Source organism: Camelus ferus, chromosome 19 (genome assembly GCF_009834535.1).
Source record: "Camelus ferus isolate YT-003-E chromosome 19, BCGSAC_Cfer_1.0, whole genome shotgun sequence".
NCBI classification, from domain to species: Eukaryota; Metazoa; Chordata; class Mammalia; order Artiodactyla; family Camelidae; genus Camelus; species Camelus ferus.
Window position 1 is genome coordinate 16,434,892 of NC_045714.1, and position 21,315 is coordinate 16,456,206.

Below are 21,315 nucleotides of genomic sequence, written 5' to 3' on the forward strand. Positions count from 1 at the left end.
TGGGTGAGAATCCCCCTGGCTGTGTGGTCCCCAGCTCCCTGCGTGTCATCAGGGAGGGGACAGCAGAGCCCCTTCCTCGTGGGGTCTCGGGGATCCGTGTGTTCCTGTCTGTGAACACCGAGGTCAGCACACAACACACGAAGCCACTGGAGTCTGTCACATAAATGCGCCGTAGGGCTCCAGTCAGAATGTTACTGACTATTTTTGGGGGTCTTGTAAGAGTCTGCCTCCGTTTTTCCAAATGAGGTGATTAGCCTCGCTTCTCCGAGGGCTCCGAGAACTGCTTCAAACAGCGTCAGGGGTCACTTTCTGCATCTCAGTGCGAAACCTAGAGGGCTTTATGCTTCTGTGCCAGCTGCTCCATTTTTCCTTTTTTTTCTTTTTTTTAATGGAGGTACCAGGACCTCCTGCACGCTTAGCACGTGCTCTGCCACTGAGCTGTGCCCTCCCCTCCATTTCAAATTTAATGTTTTAATATACGTTAGGTGAGAACCATTTTCTTTATCCTTTAATAAAAGTTTATTTCTAAATTTGTTGTATTTATTCTTCCAGACGAAAAAATTTGTTTTCACGTTCAAAAAGTAGAATTACTGTGTTTTGATCTAGAACAACATTGAACTTATATCCTGATTGGGGAAAAAAAATGGACAATGTCTAATATATAAGTTTTCATTTTTGAATAAAATACGTCTTGCCGTGTGTTTACACTTTTATTGTGTCTATTCAGCTGTGTGGCCAAAAAAAGTCAGTTACTCTAAGAAAGGAATGGAAAATTTTATTCGAGCCAAACTGAAGATACAACCCGGGAACAGCCTCTCAGAAAGTTCCGAGAACTGCTCCGCCCGTGAGAGGTCAAAGTGCATTTGTGTCCTCTTTTTCCTTTCCTTTTTCTTTTTTTAGAGTCCACCTGTGAGTGATATCTTATGGTATTCCGTATTTTGTAGGAGCCTTTAATGAAAAAAACTATGAAAATGAAGGTATGTATGTAGACACATGACCGGGACATGGTGCTGGACACCAGAAGCTGACACATTGTAACTGACTGTGCTTCAATTAAAAAAAAAACAATGCAGTTATGTGAGTTCTTGAGACAGAGGGCTGGACGTTGACGAATTACTGACAGTTTATACAGCCCAGACCTGTGTATTTAAAGTGAGGAGTAGTGGGGTCACGAGTCATCGTGGCCCCTTCCAGCCCAGGAAGGAACGTCCCCTCTAAGAGAGCTGTGACCCTTTATGAGACTAAGGGCTGGGGTGGCAGAGGGCAGAGGGGTAGGAAGTGGCTGCTATGGGTGGGGGGGTTCTTTAGGGGTTACTGAAAACATTCTAAAATTAGATTACGGACGTATTTGCACAATTCTGTGACTATACTAGAACCACTGAACTGCACCCATTGAATGGTTGGATTGTGTGGCGTGCGAATTATATCTGAATAAAGCTGCGTTTTAAAACCCTCATCCCAAAGCTACAATTTACCCAAACCAAATGTTTGCTGAGTGTTCTCTTTCCTATCCCAAATAATTTCCGGCCACATTTCCAAGCGTCAACAGAATGAAGCAAGGACAATCACACAATTGTCCTCTAATGACAAGCCAACACAGACATCTCCACCCACCCTGACCCCTGTTTTCTCATTCCCAGGGAAAATTAAGTTCAAGATTAACTCCTGTTGCAAGATGGAGTCCTGGGAACTGACATCCCCAAATAGCCTCTTGTCCTTGTGTGAGCTAGACAGCCTAAGTCTTAAGCTCACAAAGGATCCTCCCTGAGTTCTTACTCAGCTCAGGCTCAGCCAGAATCTCAGCCACGGAGGCTCGGGGCTGGGCCCGTGGGTGAAGGCCAAGTTCCTGCCAGGGCTGGGGCCTGTTTCCCTTGGTGACTGCGCACCGGGGTTTTAAATCAGCAATTTCCAAAGTGTAGTCCTGGGACCAGCAGCAGCAGCGGAAATGCCAGCTGAGAACTTTGTTGGGAATGACAATTCTTGGGCCCTGAGCAGCCCTGCTGAATGAGAAGGTCTGGGATGGTTCCAATAACCTGCATTAAACCGCGGCGGGCGGCCCCGGCTGGTGCCCCTGAGCTCCGCCTGCTGGGAGTCACACCCCTGTGTAATCCCTTCCCCTGCTGGAGCCGAGACGTGCCAGCAGCCGCCTGGGGGGAGGGGGAGTGGAGGGGGTAGGCCTGGAAGCAACCCCCAGCCAGCCGGCGCAGCCAAGCCTCCGTCTGAGAGTGCATCTCTGCCGACAGCCTGACTGCAGACTGGCGGTGCACTGGGCTGGAGGCACCCAGTTCATCTGAACCTGGATTCCTCACACAGAGAAACTGTGAGATAACTGATGCTCACTGCTTGAAGTCACTAACTTGCTGCACAGTGATGGGGGTGGGGGGGCTTGCGGAGCAGAGTGAGGTCTGAGAGCCACTGCTGTCACTGCAGGAATGCTCAGCCACCAGCTGAATCAGAATTGCTCCTCCCCTGGCCGCGCAGGGAGGGTCAGGTAAGTTTGTGATGGTTCCACCTGTCTGTAGGTTGGTCCCTGGCCTTTCCTAACTGACTTGTGTCACCTGCCGAACTGAGTGCCCCCCCTGCAATGTCTTGTGCCTGGCCTCCCAGCCCCTCACTCCCTGCTCCCTCAAAGTCCGTACGCAGGATGTACGTCAGTGGCGTCTGGCTGCCCAGATCATCTGCTGCTGGAACAAGTCTTGTCCCTCCTCTCTTCCTGAGACGCATGACTTGCATCTAAGGAGACACTTCCCACCAGAAGCTCCCTCTTGCAAGTCCCACCTCTGCTGCCCTCCCTTAGTGTCCTTGGGTTCATCAGGGATATTCCTTGGTGCTGAAGCCAATTGGTATCCCCACCTGTAGGGTCTGTGTCCCCCAGGAACCCCTGGAAGTAGAGCTTTGGTGAGTTGGGGCTGGTGGCATTGACTTGGCAAGCTGACCCAGTTGCAAGCTGGGCTCCTCACCCCAGAGGACCACCTGAGAGCTTTGAGTCAGTGTGGACCCCAGGCCCCACCCAAGCTGCTGAAGTCCCGCTCCTCGGGTGACCGACAGGCTTAGGGGCAAGCCCCCAACTGTTCCAACTAGGGGTAACCTTTGCCCAGTACCCCCCACAGCAGTTTCACGGGTCTTACACCTCCACCAAAGGTGCCTTCCAGCCTCTCCTGAGACCTCTCTTCTCTTCATCTGAGATGCCCAGTCACTGTTTCCGATTCAGTAACGGCTTCCACCCTCATGCCTCTCACCTTCCCAGCGCCCCCTCCAAGGGCAGCTGGACAGCACCAGTCCCTCCAGCCTCCCCGCCGCCACCCCCCCATCTCCCTGGTATCACTTTGCTTCGCTTTGTACTTCACGTCGGTCTCATCGGCCCAGGTCCTCAGAGACCTGAAGTCCTAAGGACACGTCCCTCATCCTTCAGCTGAAGGAGTGTATCGGTCAGGGTTCGCCACAGAAGTAGAGTCGATAATGTGCATATATATACAAAATAACGTAGGTGTGAAATAATGTATGTGTGGAATATATATGTGAAGTAACACATATATGAAAAGATACATGTGAACTAAGGTGTGCGTACATTATGTTAAGGAGTTGTCTTGTGTGACTGTCGAGCCTGGCAAGTCTGGAGGCCGCCAGGAGGGCCAGCAGGGCGCACCCCAGCGGGACCTACGTCACCACGTTGAGGCAGAACCCTCTTCCTCCCGGGGACCTGCTTTCCTCTGCAGGCCCGGCCCAGCTGGACGCGGCCCACCCCGTGTTCTCGAGGGTCAGCTCCTTACTTAAGGTTGACTGGGTGCAGCTGTGACTCACGTCTGCACAGCACCTTTGCAGCGACGTCCAGACCAGTGTCTGGCCAGCAGCTGGACCCCACGGCCTAGTCAAGGGGACACACAGGCTCGAACTTTCATAGTTGACTTTCTTCTTTTGTGGTTTTTTCCTTCCTCTGTTTCTGTTTTGAAAGCTAACCTGAAGGACGTTTTCCAGAATTCTCCTCTTTCTACTTGGTTTCCCCAAGAAACCTGACTGTAGGCACAGAAGGTCCTGAGCACAGGCCCTCGCGGTGCCTTCCTGGCCTCCAGCTTCGCGGCGATAAAGCGGAGAAGACAACGAATTACATTCAGAATCAGAGCAAGGAGCAGGCGACATCAGCAAGACCGCTGCTCTGAGCCGCACCGCCGACTGGCCGTGCTGGGGGCACCCACCTGGGCCGCAGGTTCCCCTTTTGGAACAAGAGCTGTGGCTGGGCTGGCCCTTGTGGTTCTTCCTGTGACTGCAAGACGTCCTGAGCCGTAACCATCAGGAAACATTGGAAGAGACAAGGTTTATTGCTCACAGATCCTGGATGGTGCAGGGCGCAGCTTGGCAGGTAGAGAGAGAACGCTAGGCTGGGGTTCTGCTTTTATTGAGATGGAGGCTGGGGGCCTAGGGTTTCACAGGGTCACCCTTTACTGATGAATTTAAAACACAAGAGTGCGAATTAAAGCTCAGGAAGAAAAATGGGGCGAGGGTGGAGTGGCCAAATGGCCAGTTATCTAAATCAGCTGAAGACCCCTAAGACGAAGGAGCCCGGCGCTGGCGGGGGCAGGGAGGACCGGCTCCTGGTCTAGCCACGTGGCCGGCAACGCGTTTATCCAAGAAAGCCACCTTTGAAACAGACGCCTCTCCAAGCAAAGCTTAGGCCAGGCACGTGCATCATGAAAGGAAAAGCCAGCTATGAAGGGTTACGGTACAACTCCCCGGAGTTCAGGGGAAGGACTTCAACGGCCTGGGTGCTGGTACATTGTAATGAAGAAATTACGCATCTAAATGGGGCTAGAGTGGCAGATCCTGTAATAATTACGCAGGCAAAGATCTGAAATCCAGTTCACAGCCACTGCCCCAAACCTGAAGCGTCCAGCCCTAAAATGGCTCGCTGATCTCGGCGGCCGTGGGAATCTGGTCAGAAGTTTGGGTGACGCTGTGAGACGTTGTAACGCCCTGGGCCACCCGGTCCAACCCGTCCTGAGTTGACAGGTTGCTCCACATCTCACTGAACCAGTGATGCAAGTTTGAGAACACAGGAGTTCAGTGAAGGGTTGTGTCTCATCTTGGGAGGCAGTGATGCAACACCCGAAGTTAGGCCTGAAAGGTGTAAGTTTTTGCATCAGGTGTTTAATAAGAAGCATTTCTATGGAAACAAAAGAAAAACAAGAGTTGATGGTTGGAGCGGACGATAAACACAGTCTGAGCCCTGAGCTGGCCAGTCCAGGGGATTTCCAGATGTCCACGCATCTTCCCGTGGAGTGAGGGCAGAACCGCCAGACAGACAGAGCACAGCGAGTGAAGTGGCACCAGTTAGTCCTTATCCGCCAGTGATCACTTTACAAAAGCGGATTAAACTCACCCATCAAAACACTAGAATGACTGAATGGATAAAAAAGCAAGACCCAACCGCACGCTGTCTACAGGAGACTCCCCGTGGACTCAAGGACACACACAGGCTGAACGTGAGGAGCTGGAAAAACGTATTCTGCACAAATAGGAACCAAAGGCAGCAGGGGAAGCTGTCTTTACCTCAGACAAAATAGACTTCAAGTCAAAACTGTCACAGGAAACAAAGCGTCATTACATAACGATGAAAGTGACATTGCAACAGGGAGAAACAACAATTATAAACATATAGACATCCAACCTCAAAGCACCTCAACACGTGCAGCGGACGGAGAAACAGACAGCAACGCGATGACAGGTGGAGACTTCAATATCCTGCCTCCAAGGCATCCAGGAAGAGCGTTTGTAAGGAAAGAGCAGGTGTGAACACTGTAGACCCAATAGACTTCGCGAGCGTATACAGAACATCCCGCCCAACCGCGGCAGGGCTCGCATTCTTCTGAGCACACAGGGAGCTTTCTGAGGACAGATCACAGGCCAGGGCACAAAATAAGTCTTGACAAGTGTAAGATAATTAAAATCATTCCAGGTATTATTTCTGACCACAAAGGAATAAAACAAGCAATCAATTTCTTAGGAAATCATGGAAACGCACAAATGCATGGAAATTAAACAACACATTCTTCAACAATCCTTGGGTCAAAGAAGAAATCAAAACAGAAATTAGAAAATCTCTTTTAAGACAAATGAAAACAAAAACAGATACCAAAACCTAAGTTCTTGTCTTTAGAAAATACGCTGAAGTAGTTAGGGGTGTAGACACAGTAATACAACGAATGTAAAAAGGGGAAATGGTATTGGAAATGCGTCCAAATGGTAATGATTGTGAGTCTGGGTACACGGGACTTCCTGTGCTAGGTTTGATACAGGAAAAACAGATGTGGGGCAAGAGGAGGGCCGTGTCCCATGTCTCGGTGGAGCCCCTGAGACGTGCCCCACCAAGTGTGGGTCCTTGGCTTCGTGCAGGAAAGAATTCAGGAGCGAGCCACAGTTGAGTGAAGGTAGATTTATTTAGAGAGATAACATAGTGTATGGAGTGCAGGCTGTTCCAGAAGGCGAGAGAAAGGCCACGAGGTGCAGGGTTGGGTGCTCAGGTTAAAGTAAAAGTAGGTGCACACGCCATAGACAGAGCGCGGGCTGTCTCCAAAGAGGAGGGAGGGAGAGAGGCGGCCACGAGGTGTGGTGTTGCCAGTTCCTATGGGCTCCAGAGCTTCACATGCTAACGAGTGGGAGGACCATTCCCACTGCCCTGGGGAAGGGGCTGGGATTCCCAGGAATTGGGCCACAGCCCACTCTTTGACCTTTTATGATTAGCTTTGCCACCGTCATGGCGCCTGTGGGCATGCTACTCACCATGCTAGTATGTTGCAATGAGCGTAAAGTGAAGCTCGAGGTGTCCTGGAAGTCAATCTCCTGCCATCTTGATCCTCAAGGCCGACTGGGAGTTGACCCTTCCACCACTTCGGTGTTAATGGCTGCGTCATTCCTTGAATGGCTGTGCCCTGCCCCCTTCCCTCCTGTCTCAGGTTTACAACTTCTCTGTAAGTTCTAAATTGTAGCAAATAAAAGTTTAAGGGAAAAACAAGATCAGAGAAAGAACCAAAGACCTCATGACCCACGCGACCATGCCCAGCTGCCAGGGGACTGGGAGCCAGTGTCCAAGCAGGTGGTCACGTCACGTGCCAAACCGCAGCTCCAGAGGTGTGTCATTCAAGAAAAGAGAACAGATACACAGCAAGAGAGAGCACTGGCTCCAACTGTTATCCACACAAGTAAAAAACTGAGTTTCTCCGCTTGTTATGTTCTGTAAGTTATACTTCTCTGGCCGTGAAATTAACAGAACTGACCTTACTCAGATGAGAAGTACACCCCCCCCCTCACGTGGCCGCAGAACCAGGGAGGAGACCGCCGCCTGCAGGAGACAGCTTCCTGCTCTCGTCAGTCCTGGGCCCACCTCCTGGGAGAGTCACAGCCTCCTGAGAAGGCCGTCTTCGCAGGGCCCCCCTCCCACCTCCTCCGCCTGGCAGTACCGTCCCCCCAAAACCTTGGCGGAGCCCAGCAGGGAGCAGCTGGCAGAACGGAAGAGAAGGCCGTCACTGGCGACCTGGAAATGTGGTCGCTGCACCTTGTTCTAAATACATCTCCCCATTTAAGCTTCCACCTGGCGTGTGTGCAAATGGTTTCCACCTTTTAATAGCTCTGTTCTCTCTTTACATCTGTGTGTAAGAGAGAGGAAGAGGGACACCCTGGTGGGCTAGACCCTTCACTTGCCTTGGAGAGGCGAGAGACATAACGTCTCACAGAAATGCGGGCGCAGGAATTTGGGGAGGTGTGAGCAGTGCCCAGAGGGTGGCTGAGTGGAGTCAGGTGGAGACTGACTGGCAGGGCAGACCAGGTGCGGAGCCACAGCCCGTCTTCCCAGGTGCACGTCTAAGCCCACGGCGGGACGGGGCGGCTCCGGGCCGAGCGCACTCTCCCTGGGGCTAAATTTGGCGCCCTGAGCTCTCAGTTGAGGGGTCCGCTGGTTGCTGAGAGGTTTCTGTTTGGTTGGTTGGGATGTTTCAGCGCCGGGAAAAGTGAACGCTACTGTGATTTCAGCTTTTTTCCCGAAGCGATCTTGCAATCTCATGAGACGGGGCAACGTGCAAGCTCTAAGGGAGGATGTCCGGGGAGAGGGAGGGGCGCAGAGGCCAGGGTGGCGGGAGCCTGAGGGCAGGGCCTGCCACCCCAGGGTCTGCCTGCGAAGCCCAGGCCTTGCGCTCTTGGACACACGCTGGTGAACGAAGCTCTCCCAGGGTTAGCCGAGACTGTTTCGTTGGAAAATCTAAAGATAAATGCCACAAACCTCTCTCTGAGTGACTCCTGGGTGTCCCTGGGCACCGTCCTTTCCTTCCGCACTGCTCCTCGCTGGATGCCCTGTGGAGGACACCCCACGGAGGAGGGCCTCCCCTCAGCCCGGCCCCCCCTGCCCCACCCCATCACTCTGAGGTCCCACAGCTTCTCCCTGCGTTCACGGGGATGCAAAAAGCTGAGAAGCACTGTTTTACTTTTTTCTAAAGGACTTCAGTACTGACAGAAAGTGCAGATGCTCTTGAGATTAAGTCCCTATCTGCTCCAAGCGCCGTCCGGGCTCTGGGAGCCGGTCCTCATGTTCCAGCTCTCCCAGGGTCTCCCTGTGGCTGGTCTGGTCACAGGCTTGCCCTGCTGACCCGAAGTGGGCAACTACCAGACGGACAACGTCGGCTCTCCGCTGTGCCAGGGCCAGGGGCCCACGCACCCCCGCCTCCGACGGTACACACACATCTCAGTACCGCCGAGGGCCACCTTTGACCTCGACCCCCTGTATGTGGACAGCAGAGAAGATCCCGAGGCTAGTTCCTTAGCCTGAAGTCACAGGGCGGGTGGGGAGGCTGGAGAAGGACGTCGGCTTGGTCCTAGAACAGCTGACATGCCTGGAAAAGTTAAATAGATGGAAAATGGACTGAGTCAGATGTTATTCCCCCAAAGGGAGGGTCATCTCTGCACTGAGTTTCCTGTGCGATGTTTTCAGAGGAAGCGCCCGTGTTGGGCATCTGTGGCTGATCTCCAAACACCACCAGCTGAGGAAGTGGAAATTTGGCTGAGTTGATGGAAACTTGCTCAGGAGACCCGAAATGGACTCTGAACGGAGTCGTCCCAAGGAGAAAGCGGGCACCGTCCATGCCGGGGAAGCAGTGAAGGCAAAAAGGACAGGCCTGTCACTGGCTGCGTCTAGAGAGACCAGTCTGAAAAGAGCAGCGGCAAGCCTGACCAGAGCATCAGAATGACCGTCGGGGGCTCCGTGCGCAGTGAGAGAGCACCTGGAGGGGGGCAGATCCAGACACCTGTGCAGAAGGGCTCCCGCGACATGGGCCGCAGAGGTGGAGGGAGGTGCCTGGCCCGGAAGTTCCCAGGCCCGGGGATAGTGGGCAGCTCCCTCTGATTTCATCCCAGAGGAGAACAGGGGCCCAGGAATGGGGGGAGGTGCCGGGAGCCAACGGCTGCCCACGACCCACGTGGGAACTTGACCTGAGATCACATGCAGGAGGAGGGGAGGGGCTGGGAAAGCTGGGGATGGTGCTGGGTTCCCAGCTGCGAGGGCAGGACACAGGGACTTGACCCCAAGCTTCCCAACACTTGGAATTTGAAACTGGGGGGGCAAGTTTGGTTATCAGAGCCTTTCAAAGAGGCAGCCATCCTCCAGGATTCTCCAGGATGAGTTTTCCTGAGCTCCTCCCGCCCTCTCCTGGGCCACGCTGTGAGGATCCATGCTGTTCACAGGCCTCCAAACCTTCCCTCAGGGGTGAATGTACGGACATCACTTCGAATGTGCAGGGGCCTGGCCTCGGGATGGGGAGGCCACAGACACTGGCAGGAGAGACCCGTTTTTCAGGCTCCTCCAGTGACAAAGCGAGGGGCCTCTGTGGGCTCTGCTGGCCTGGCGGGACACTTGCCATCCATCCAGGGGTCTCAGGACTTATGAATGCCTCCGCTGCCTGGTCCCCCTGGAAATCCACCAAGACGTGCCTACAATTGCTGACAACCCCAACCTGCCTCCAGACTTGCATGTTGATTCTCCAGCTAAAAGTCATGCTGCTTGCGCTTCCGTTTCAGTTTTAAGAGCTTAAATCCGGCTGAGAAGAGACAGGCTATTGTGCGGTTTTTGTCTGGTTAAACCACTTTATGGAAACACGCTTGGCATACAACCGATGTCTACACTTAAGTGTCGGGAGACTAGGGCGCATCAGACCAACCTACGCAATCTAGGCCGTCGACTGCTCGCCGCCCCCACGGGGCGCCTGCCCGCTCGGGGTTTAGCAGTTGCTTCTCTTTCCTGGCAACAGCACACACCACGGACCCCCCAGCTCGGGTTCAAGTGCACGGAAGGCCTGCTGTCGCACAGTCTGTGCCCAGAAAGTGCTTGTCTTGTAGCTAAAGCTTTGTCCCTTCTGACCAACATCACCCACTCCCCTCCCTCAAGCCCTGGGAGACCCCCCCCCCCCCCCGCTTTCTGCTTCTGTGACTTTGACGACTTTGATTTCCTCCTTAAAATGGAGCCACGCAGAGTTCTGTCCCACGTCTGGCCTCTAGCGCCGCCACGTGGGGGCGACCTCCTTCTGCTCTGAGGTGGCTCACTCGTCCACAGATGCAGCTCTCGGCAGTCTCCCTGCACAGCTTCCTCCTTCTCACACGTGACTCCCGTCTCCCTTGTTCCCTGCAAACGGCAACTTGCAACATGACAGCCTTGGGCCAGGACTGAGTCCTGTACTTGGAGACCGGGGAACAGTGACCATGGCACTTGACCAAAAAGTCTCCCTTTCTTTAAAGATAAGAGGCTGGGGGCTCATTTCCCTGGGAACAGGCAGCCAAGATCTCAGGGGAGGAGGAGCTGTGAGCACACAGTGGGCATCGTGAATGTAGGGACCCCGCGAGCGGGAAGGTGAGGCAGTGTCAGAGCTTCCCCCCAACCCCAGGAAGCCCCCGGCTGTGAGCGAGTCTGTGCAGGGACAGGCTGGCAGGTTCACAGCAACCCCTCTCCCCACACAGGCCCCACCTGCTCACGGACACCTGGCTTCTGGACACCCACCTTTTTCTCTCTCACCAGCATGGTGTTCTGACCCCTCCCCTGAGCCGGTGCAGCCCCCAGACCATCCTCCAGCCCCAAGTCCCCAGCCCACGTGGGGTGGATTTCTCACTGTGGCTCCACTGCATCCAGGCCCGGGGGCCCTGAACCGAGCTGCTCAAAGTGTGGTCCAGAGGCAGGAGCGGCAATGGCCCCGGGAACGGGCTAGGGTGCGGATGCCCAGGGCCTGCCCAGACTGGGGTCAGAATCCCACAGGGCCGGGGAGGCCCAGGAGCAGGGCACCCACAGGCCTTTGGGGGACTCCGGTCCCCTCTGAAGGTCTCAAGGAGCTGGGAACAGAGGCTAAAGGCCTATGTCAGGGCACAGAGCTGAGGCCTGGATTGGAAAGAGTGTGTTGTGGGGTCATCCCAGAGCTGCCTGAGCCGCCCTAGTGGGAGGCTGGGAAGGTCTCTTCTGCAGAAACAGACTCTGCACAGGAAGCAGTGTCCTCTGTGCCGTGTCCTCTGTCTCCCGTGGACACAGCTCAGCCTCCCTGAGCACGCTGGGTCCACCCCCGACCCCCGCCTCTCTGCTCCTCCTACACTCACGCTTCCTCCCCTAACGACACCTCAACAAAAGGGGCGTGGGAGGCCACCGTGGGTCGGTGGAGGGGGCGTGGCCATCACACAGCAAGGTTGACCACCCCGGAGCGGAGTGGGGGCGGGAAGGGAGACGCAGGGGCTGGCCGGCAGCTCCGGGGCCCAGGAGTGTCCAGGACCTGCACGTCCTCTGACCTGGCGCCAGCCCAGGGGCCACGAGCCTCACTGCTCCACAACTCGGGGGGTTGGGGGCCACGTGGGACGAGGCCACGCCCGCACCTGTCAGGACCCTGGCCCCTGCTGCCTTCTTAGCATGAATGCCCTCGACGTCTGGGCAGGCGCCTCTGCCGCCCTCAAAGCCGGCCCTCGGCAACCCTCTCCTCTGTGGCCCTGTCCCTCCTCGTCCCGCTGACCCTCACCCACTGCTGTGCCCACGGACCACCTTCCTCCGAAACCTCTCGCGACTGAGTCCTCGATTCGGAGTCTCGGTCTGGGGCCTCCAGGCAAGCCTCCCTCCCCCGGAGGGGTCCAGGGGTGCCTGCACTGGGCTTCCGCTGCAGCGGGCCCTCCTCCACGGCCGGCCCCTCCCGCCCCCGCCTGGCTCCTGTGTCTCTGCCCTGGGCCCGCGGGAGCTCTATCAGCTTCGGAAGGAGGAGGCAGGGTCACAGGAGGGAAGACACAGGGTGCAACGCCAGAGGGAGGCCCAGCGGAGGAGTGCGTCCTGGAGCAGATGGACTGGACCGAGGCCCAGGCAGGCAGGGTGGGAGCCGGAGTGGGGAAGGCGGGAGGCACGGGAGCCCGGCCGCCCACAGCCACGCAGCGCCGGCGGGGCAGGTGGAGGTGGGCTCGGCCCTGGGCCCTGCTCCTGCTTCTCCTGGGTCCCCAGCTCCTGGAGGCGCGCGGCTGGGGTCTCCAGAGGGAAGTGAGCGCGGAGGACCAGAGGGTGCTGGAAAGGTACTTACCTGCCACCGTGGAGTACGCCGTACACGAGTTCAACCTGAGGAGCCAGGACGAGAACGCCTACAAGGTGAAGCGTGTCCTGAGGTCCTGGAGGGAGCCGGTGGGTACCACGCGCCCGCCCCGCCGGCCGGCACCTGCTCTCGCGGGAGGCCGGGGGAGGGTCCCGTCGGGCCGTCCTCTTCCCCACCCGAAGCCCGTAAAGCAGAGGGGAAATGCAGTCTGTTCAGTCGCTCTCAGTTCCTATCAAAGGAGTAACTTGGAAACTTTTAGCGCCTCAGTCCATCAACTCACACGTAAGGTGTGTCTTCAGTTTTCGTCATCTCTGGACGTGGTTTAATGAAGAATGACCAAAATATGGCCGATGAGGGGATGAAGGTATTTAGTTAAAAAAAAAAGAAAAACCTCAGGGAGTATTGGATTCGATAGATTCAGAAAATATTTCAAGGAAATAACAGTAAAGTGGGTTAATTCAGAAAGAGAGAGACAGAGACGCCCAGACATGCACGGAGGGAGGGAGGAGGCCGGGGCCTGGAGGGGTGGGGGCAGGCCGCAGGGTCCCCTGGCCCTGAGGACCCCTGCGAGGTCACGGCCTCTCCTCTGACCCCACCTGCTCTGGGCGCCTTCCGGGTCTCCGCCCACGCAGGCTGAGTGTGACTTACACTCTTCCGGACCTTGGTTCTTAATCCTAAACTGTTCTCCTGGCCGTGGGGTCTCTGCAGAGTGCCAGCAGGGGTGTGATTTCCACGTGGGCTGCAGACGCCAACACTGAGACCCTCGGCTGGAGGAGCACGTCTGGCCTGTGTGCGCTTGTGAGTGTGTGTGTGCGTGTGTGTGTGCACGTGTGTGCGTGTGTGTAGCCGTAGCGCCGAGCGGCATTTTCCTGCCGTGGGGCAGGTGAAAGCGTGACATGGGGCGTGAGGGTGAGCCCCCCTTTCTCAGAACAGACTGACCCAGCAAACTTGCGGAGCCGGCACCCCCGGCCCGGCCCGGCCCGGCCCGCCCTCCCGCTCTGCGGGGACCTGCTGTGCCTGCCACCCGCGGGCAGGAGGGACGCCCTCACCTCGGTGTCTCCCCGACCACAGGTGGACACCGCCATGGTGTTCTCCACGGAGCTGCAGCTCACCCGCACCAGGTGTGGGAAGTTTGACGAAGACATTGACAACTGTCCGTTTCAAGGACGTCCGGACGTGAACAACGTAAGAGACGCACCAGCCGCCCTCGGGTGACACGGGGTGAATGCCAGCCCCGGGGGCGGGGCTGTGGCAGTGATGACAGCGCCGCTCCTAGAGACACAGGGGGGTGACCGGCACCCTGCCCCGCGGAACTCCCGCTCCTGCTCCAGCTGACAAGGGGCTGAACCCCGCCCCAGGACAAGCCCCGCAGGGTCGAGGCCCCCGGGAGACAGCAGGTGTGCAGGGAGACTCCCAATGGGGCGCTGGGGGCTTGGTCCCACTGGGACAGCCTCTGGGGACCACAGGCCTGGCGGGGAAAGAAGGACACAGGCGCCCTGGGGTCAGGAGCGAGTCCCAGGTCGGGGGCATCCACGACCGAGGGCAGGAGCCTGCACCCCCTGCCGCCCCCGCCCCCAGGAGTGCAAAGTTGTGTGGGTGCTGGGCTTAGAGCCAGAGCCACCAGCTTCCCAAGGCCCCTCCACCCACGCTCCCTCCCCTGCGTTTCCCCCGCAGACCGTCACCTGCCTCTTCACCATCAGCACTGAACCCTGGAGAACAGTGTTTGAGCTCCTGAACAACACGTGCTCAGAGGGGCTCCTCTGAGGGAGACCACGGCCCCGCCTGGCCTCTGCTGTCCTGCCCCTGGCCACCAGCGAGGCCTGTTGTGGCCCTCTGGTGGCGGAGCAGCTCCGGTTCTGTTCCTTCACGAGCAGGTGTCTGGGGGGGGTCGCATCCGGGCGAGGTGGAAATTGCTCCCTGTCCATTTCCCCCCGTAGAATCGGCCATTAAACACCAGCATTTCCGGCAGCCTGTGCCGCCTGGTCCGGAGGGCGGGGGCCGGGCAGGGAAGGCGTCCTCCTGCCAGGGCTGCCGCTGGCCTAGGGGCGGGTCTGCTCCGCCCTGGACACCTGAGACAGCTGCAGGTGACACCACTTAGCAAGCGCAGGTGGTCTGATCTCCATCTCTGGGCTCACGTGATGGCCTGGTCCTCAGGGCGGCATCGCCATGACCTGACGGGAGCCCAGGGCCGACGCGCCTCTGGCCCTCAGTGCCTGCCTTGGGGGGCCTGCTCACATCTGCCCAGGTCCAGCAGGGCGCTCGGGGCAGCGGGAGGACATGGAGGGCCCAGCCTCCGGCATCAGCAGTGGCTCCTGGGGCCCCTTTAGAAGCATGCAGCTCGGGGACTCTGCACCTGCGACGAGGACCCGGGCCCTTGGGACAATTCGACTTGTGAGGCACTGCGGCTGCTGCTGCCCCAGAGGCCCCGCCCCTCCCCCAGAATGCCACCTGGCCAACTCGCCTGGCCCTGCGGCCTGGCTCTCAACACCCCCACCCCCGCCAGGCTGTGTCTGGAAACACCGCGGACAACGTGGACTGAAGCGGGAGTGGGCACGTTCCAGGAAGACCTCACTCCCACGCAGGGTCTCCCTGGTGGAGGGGTCAGGTCACATGGTGTGAGGACGCCTGGTCGCATCCTCCACAGGCACCGGATGGCTTCCCAGGCCTGTGACTGCAGCGGAGCTGAGGGGAGCCCGGTGCGGGGTCCTCGCTGCTGGCCGGGCACCACTGGGTGTGAGCACAGCCGTGCTCCTGTCCCTCTGCCACCTGTGCCCGGACTGGGCCGGCTGCTCTGGAAGACAGCCCACCCCTCCTTTGCTTCCTCTCTGGCCCTTCCTGACCTGTGGCTCTTCCAAGAGAAGGAAGCTTAGAGGTCCTTTACCCTCCGTGATTCCTGTCCAGTGTCCGGGGAGCCCTCTGCTGTCCTGTTCCTGGCCACCCGGGTCCGCCGAGGGTTTTGTCAGTGTGGATGACGAGGGTGCCCGTGAGGGACGCTGAGTGGGGCCTAGGGCACTGTGTGTGCACGTGGTGCTCCCTTCCCCAGGGAAGGGGGAGAGCACGGCGGTGTCTGAGCCCTGAGGGGGTGGGGAGGAAGCGGGATGCCAGCTGACACCCGGGGCTTAGCGCCTCCCCTGCCCACTGGCTGACCCTCTCTGCGCCGGGCGCTGGGCCAAACCTCAGGGTTAGCCCCGCTCCGCCACGGGCCAGTCCTGACCCTCCTCTGTGCCCCGAGCCTTCGGCACCTACAGGCCCACTCTCCACACAGGGAGAGCATGGGCCATGCCTTTCCTGAAAGCTGCTGTGAGGGACAAAATCCAGGGTCACGGAGGGGAGGTGCTGCAGCACGGCCACGTCCCCCTTTGGGTTGGAGCTTCTCGGTGCTCCTCCTCCGTCCTCATCTCTGCCGTGGGTCCCCTGGGACCTGGCACACACGCCATCTCCCACCGTGTCTGGACCTCGGCCACAGCCTTGGGACAAGTTAAGGTGGGGCCCAGCGGTGCCACGGAGATGGAGGCCGTGTGGAGACCCCAGGAGTGCTTCCCCACCGTGACTGTCAAAGTGACCCTGAGCATTGGCCAGGGGAGGAACCCCAGAAGGAGAGTGCAAGGGAACAGGCCTCGAGCAGGTGGGTGCCTGGAGCCCTAGACACGGGCATAGCCCCCGGAACTGAAGGAGGCGGTCCCTCCTCCTCCAGGCTGTCCACTTGGGTCACCCTGAAGTATCTCCCCATCATGGGGACTCGTGGGACCCATCCGCCCCATGCAGTGTGGGCCCCCCTGAGGCTGGGTCAGCACCTTGTGTCCCTTTGGAGCCCCCCCACACACGGGGTGTCCAAGTCAGATTCCCTTGCTCGTTAGCACCCGGCAGGCATACGTGTCCCCAGTAACCAGACGTCACCACCAAGTGTTGAAATCTACGGCTCCATAGACATGCCTTCTCGTGACGATTCCCTCACTCACGTCACTAGTCAAATGGCACCCGGAAGCGTGTGTGTAGCCGTGGCGGCGGAGCACTGGTCCGGCCATGAACAGCGCATCCCGGTGACGGCGTGAGAGGCTCCATCCGTCGCAGATTCCAACCCTCAACCCCCATCAGAACATCACCAAGGAGCTGGAATATTTGGGAGAACAGCTGGTGCAGTTACAGGGACACCCGCGCTCCCCAGGCCCCTCGGGCAGAGCCGACGTCAAGAAGACCGAACATGATACAGGACAAAGGAGGGGGAGGCCGAGAACTAGACAGCGTCACAGTTTCCGGTCAACACCTGCACCCAACATTCAGTGACTGTTTCCTAATGATGATGATAATCAGGAAATCAAGCGTTAAACTGTAAAAATGCTTCTCTGGCCGAGAGGAAGGGGGAGCGGACCCGCCCCTAGGCCAGCGGCAGCCCTGGCGGGAGGACGCCTTCCCTGCCCGGCCCCCGCCCTCCGGACCAGGCGGCACAGGCTGCCGGAAATGCTGGTGTTTAATGGCCGATTCTACGGGGGGAAATGGACAGGGAGCAATTTCCACCTCGCCCGGATGCGACCCCCCCCAGACACCTGCTCGTGAAGGAACAGAACCGGAGCTGCTCCGCCACCAGAGGGCCACAACAGGCCTCGCTGGTGGCCAGGGGCAGGACAGCAGAGGCCAGGCGGGGCCGTGGTCTCCCTCAGAGGAGCCCCTCTGAGCACGTGTTGTTCAGGAGCTCAAACACTGTTCTCCAGGGTTCAGTGCTGATGGTGAAGAGGCAGGTGACGGTCTGCGGGGGAAACGCAGGGGAGGGAGCGTGGGTGGAGGGGCCTTGGGAAGCTGGTGGCTCTGGCTCTAAGCCCAGCACCCACACAACTTTGCACTCCTGGGGGCGGGGGCGGCAGGGGGTGCAGGCTCCTGCCCTCGGTCGTGGATGCCCCCGACCTGGGACTCGCTCCTGACCCCAGGGCGCCTGTGTCCTTCTTTCCCCGCCAGGCCTGTGGTCCCCAGAGGCTGTCCCAGTGGGACCAAGCCCCCAGCGCCCCATTGGGAGTCTCCCTGCACACCTGCTGTCTCCCGGGGGCCTCGACCCTGCGGGGCTTGTCCTGGGGCGGGGTTCAGCCCCTTGTCAGCTGGAGCAGGAGCGGGAGTTCCGCGGGGCAGGGTGCCGGTCACCCCCCTGTGTCTCTAGGAGCGGCGCTGTCATCACTGCCACAGCCCCGCCCCCGGGGCGGCATTCACCCCGTGTCACCCGAGGGCGGCTGGTGCGTCTCTTACGTTGTTCACGTCCGGACGTCCTTGAAACGGACAGTTGTCAATGTCTTCGTCAAACTTCCCACACCTGGTGCGGGTGAGCTGCAGCTCCGTGGAGAACACCATGGCGGTGTCCACCTGTGGTCGGGGAGACACCGAGGTGAGGGCGTCCCTCCTGCCCGCGGGTGGCAGGCACAGCAGGTCCCCGCAGAGCGGGAGGGCGGGCCGGGCCGGGGGTGCCGGCTCCGCAAGTTTGCTGGGTCAGTCCGTTCTGAGAAAGGGGGGCTCACCCTCACGCCCCATGTCACGCTTTCAGCTGCCCCACGGCAGGAAAATGCCGCTCGGCGCTACGGCTACACACACGCACACACGTGCACACACACACACACACTCACGCACACACTCACACACGCACACACACACTCACAAGCGCACACAGGCCAGACGTGCTCCTCCAGCCGAGGGTCTCAGTGTTGGCGTCTGCAGCCCACGTGGAAATCGCACCCCTGCTGGCACTCTGCAGAGACCCCACGGCCAGGAGAACAGTTTAGGATTAAGAACCAAGGTCCGGAAGAGTGTAAGTCACACTCAGCCTGCGTGGGCGGAGACCCGGAAGGCGCCCAGAGCAGGTGGGGTCAGAGGAGAGGCCGTGACCTCGCAGGGGTCCTCAGGGCCAGGGGACCCTGCGGCCTGCCCCCACCCCTCCAGGCCCCGGCCTCCTCCCTCCCTCCGTGCATGTCTGGGCGTCTCTGTCTCTCTCTTTCTGAATTAACCCACTTTACTGTTATTTCCTTGAAATATTTTCTGAATCTATCGAATCCAATACTCCCTGAGGTTTTTCTTTTTTTTTTAACTAAATACCTTCATCCCCTCATCGGCCATATTTTGGTCATTCTTCATTAAACCACGTCCAGAGATGACGAAAACTGAAGACACACCTTACGTGTGAGTTGATGGACTGAGGCGCTAAAAGTTTCCAAGTTACTCCTTTGATAGGAACTGAGAGCGACTGAACAGACTGCATTTCCCCTCTGCTTCACGGGCTTCGGGTGGGGAAGAGGACGGCCCGACGGGACCCTCCCCCGGCCTCCCGCGAGAGCAGGTGCAGGCCGGCGGGGCGGGCGCGTGGTACCCACCGGCTCCCTCCAGGACCTCAGGACACGCTTCACCTTGTAGGCGTTCTCGTCCTGGCTCCTCAGGTTGAACTCGTGTACGGCGTACTCCACGGTGGCAGGTAAGTACCTTTCCAGCACCCTCTGGTCCTCCGCGCTCACTTCCCTCTGGAGACCCCAGCCGCGCGCCTCCAGGAGCTGGGGACCCAGGAGAAGCAGGAGCAGGGCCCAGGGCCGAGCCCACCTCCACCTGCCCCGCCGGCGCTGCGTGGCTGTGGGCGGCCGGGCTCCCGTGCCTCCCGCCTTCCCCACTCCGGCTCCCACCCTGCCTGCCTGGGCCTCGGTCCAGTCCATCTGCTCCAGGACGCACTCCTCCGCTGGGCCTCCCTCTGGCGTTGCACCCTGTGTCTTCCCTCCTGTGACCCTGCCTCCTCCTTCCGAAGCTGATAGAGCTCCCGCGGGCCCAGGGCAGAGACACAGGAGCCAGGCGGGGGCGGGAGGGGCCGGCCGTGGAGGAGGGCCCGCTGCAGCGGAAGCCCAGCGCAGGCGCCCCTGGACCCCTCCGGGGGAGGGAGGCTTGCCTGGAGGCCCCAGACCGAGACTCCGAATCGAGGACTCAGTCGCGAGAGGTTTCGGAGGAAGGTGGTCCGTGGGCACAGCAGTGGGTGAGGGTCAGCGGGACGAGGAGGGACAGGGCCGCAGAGGAGGGGTTGCCGAGGGCCGGCTTTGAGGGCGGCAGAGGCGCCTGCCCAGACGTCGAGGGCATTCATGCTAAGAAGGCAGCAGGGGCCGGGGTCCTGACAGGTGCGGGCGTGGCCTCGTCCCACTTGGCCCCCAACCCCCCGAGTTGTGGAGCAGTGAGGCTCGTGGCCCCTGGGCTGGCGCCAGGTCAGAGGACGTGCAGGTCCTGGACACTCCTGGGCCCCGGAGCTGCCGGCCAGCCCCTGCGTCTCCCTTCCCGCCCCCACTCCGCTCCGGGGTGGTCAACCTTGCTGTGTGATGGCCACGCCCCCTCCACCGACCCACGGTGGCCTCCCACGCCCCTTTTGTTGGGGTGTCGTTAGGGGAGGAAGCGTGAGTGTAGGAGGAGCAGAGAGGCGGGGGTCGGGGGTGGACCCAGCGTGCTCAGGGAGGCTGAGCTGTGTCCACGGGAGACAGAGGACACGGCACAGAGGACACTGCTTCCTGTGCAGAGTCTGTTTCTGCAGAAGACACCTTCCCAGCCTCCCACTGGGGCGGCTCAGGCAGCTCTGGGATGACCCCACAACACACTCTTTCCAATCCAGGCCTCAGCTCTGTGCCCTGACATAGGCCTTTAGCCTCTGTTCCCGGCTCCTTGAGACCTTCAGAGGGGACCGGAGTCCCCCAGAGGCCTGTGGGTGCCCTGCTCCTGGGCCTCCCCGGCCCTGCGGGATTCTGACCCCAGTCTGGGCAGGCCCTGGGCATCCGCACCCTAGCCCGTTCCCGGGGCCATTGCCGCTCCTGCCTCTGGACCACACTTTGAGCAGCTCGGTTCAGGGCCCCCGGGCCTGGATGCAGTGGAGCCACAGTGAGAAATCCACCCCACGTGGGCTGGGGACTTGGGGCTGGAGGATGGTCTGGGGGCTGCACCGGCTCAGGGGAGGGGTCAGAACACCATGCTGGTGAGAGAGAAAAAGGTGGGTGTCCAGAAGCCAGGTGTCCGCGAGCAGGTGGGGCCTGTGTGGGGAGAGGGGTTGCTGTGAACCTGCCAGCCTGTCCCTGCACAGACTCGCTCACAGCCGGGGGCTTCCTGCCCTGAAAAGTCATTCTTTTTTTTAAATTGACGTATAGTTGCTTTACAATGCTGTGTTAGTTTCCGGTGTGCAGCACAGTGATTCAGTTACCCATGTACATATACGTTCTTTTGCAGATTCTTTTCCATTATAGGTCATCATAAAACACCGGGTACAGCTCCCTGTGCCGCACAGTAGGTCCTTGTGTGTACTTTATGTATAGAAGTGTGTTGAGGGCAAAAGTCGTCTTTTTAGTTAGTCAATGCCCAGGAACTGCTGTTGGAACCTGTCTAATTGCAGCGACTCCAAGGAGCAGCCACACTCCTGGGTGTCATACCTTGCTGTGTCCCCGACCCCACCCACCCAGAACTAAGCCAGGTGACCGGTAACACAAAGAGGAGCTGGTGGGGCACCTAAAGCCGGGGCACAAAGGGCGCTGTGTCTTCCAGCTGGTCTCTCAGGCCTGTGTCTGGAGGAACCAGGCAACACACGCAGCCCCCGGCCGCCCCCGGAGGGGCCACACGGAGGAGAACAGAGACCGCCTGCCAGCAGCCACACCGCCCTGCAGCCGTGAGAGCGAGCCAGCCTGCAAGTGGGCTCCCCGGAGCCAAACTCACCTTCTGATGGGTCGGTGCCCTCAGAGTCTGAGTCTGCCACCTCGGGAGAGGT

At 59.0% G+C, this 21,315-nt stretch overlaps 2 protein-coding genes and 1 long non-coding RNA gene across 7 annotated transcripts; 1 reads left to right on the forward strand and 2 right to left on the reverse strand.

Moving 5' to 3' along the window:
- Nucleotides 1–5,060: 5,060 nt before the first annotated feature.
- Nucleotides 5,061–12,151, reverse strand: LOC116657891. 3 transcript variants are annotated; one of them, XR_004313056.1, is made up of 4 exons: nucleotides 12,021–12,151; nucleotides 6,775–6,969; nucleotides 5,673–5,880; nucleotides 5,064–5,158 (listed from the first exon to the last, which is right to left on the reverse strand). It is a non-coding gene; the product is annotated as an uncharacterized LOC116657891 (long non-coding RNA). The 3 variants fall into 3 exon arrangements; XR_004313055.1 differs by lacking the exon at nucleotides 12,021–12,151 and having other exon boundaries at nucleotides 5,061–5,158; nucleotides 5,663–5,880; nucleotides 6,775–7,223; XR_004313054.1 differs by lacking the exon at nucleotides 12,021–12,151 and having other exon boundaries at nucleotides 6,775–7,223.
- Nucleotides 12,152–12,188: 37 nt separating this feature from the next.
- LOC102513735 (cystatin 9 like) lies at nucleotides 12,189–14,540 on the forward strand. 2 transcript variants are annotated; one of them, XM_032461710.1, is made up of 3 exons: nucleotides 12,189–12,628; nucleotides 13,644–13,757; nucleotides 14,247–14,540. In XM_032461710.1, the coding sequence occupies exons 1-3, from the start codon at nucleotides 12,332–12,334 to the stop codon at nucleotides 14,334–14,336; spliced, it is 501 nt and encodes a 166-aa protein (XP_032317601.1). In that variant the 5' UTR covers nucleotides 12,189–12,331; the 3' UTR covers nucleotides 14,337–14,540. The 2 variants fall into 2 exon arrangements, with proteins under 2 accessions (XP_032317601.1, XP_032317600.1); XM_032461709.1 differs by having other exon boundaries at nucleotides 12,207–12,661.
- Nucleotides 14,541–17,022: 2,482 nt separating this feature from the next.
- LOC116657892 (cystatin-9-like) lies at nucleotides 17,023–19,275 on the reverse strand. 2 transcript variants are annotated; one of them, XM_032461713.1, is made up of 3 exons: nucleotides 18,950–19,275; nucleotides 17,805–17,918; nucleotides 17,023–17,316 (listed from the first exon to the last, which is right to left on the reverse strand). In XM_032461713.1, the coding sequence occupies exons 1-3, from the start codon at nucleotides 19,244–19,246 to the stop codon at nucleotides 17,227–17,229; spliced, it is 501 nt and encodes a 166-aa protein (XP_032317604.1). In that variant the 5' UTR covers nucleotides 19,247–19,275; the 3' UTR covers nucleotides 17,023–17,226. The 2 variants fall into 2 exon arrangements, with proteins under 2 accessions (XP_032317604.1, XP_032317603.1); XM_032461712.1 differs by having other exon boundaries at nucleotides 18,917–19,275.
- Between the last annotated feature and the right edge of the window lie 2,040 nt (nucleotides 19,276–21,315).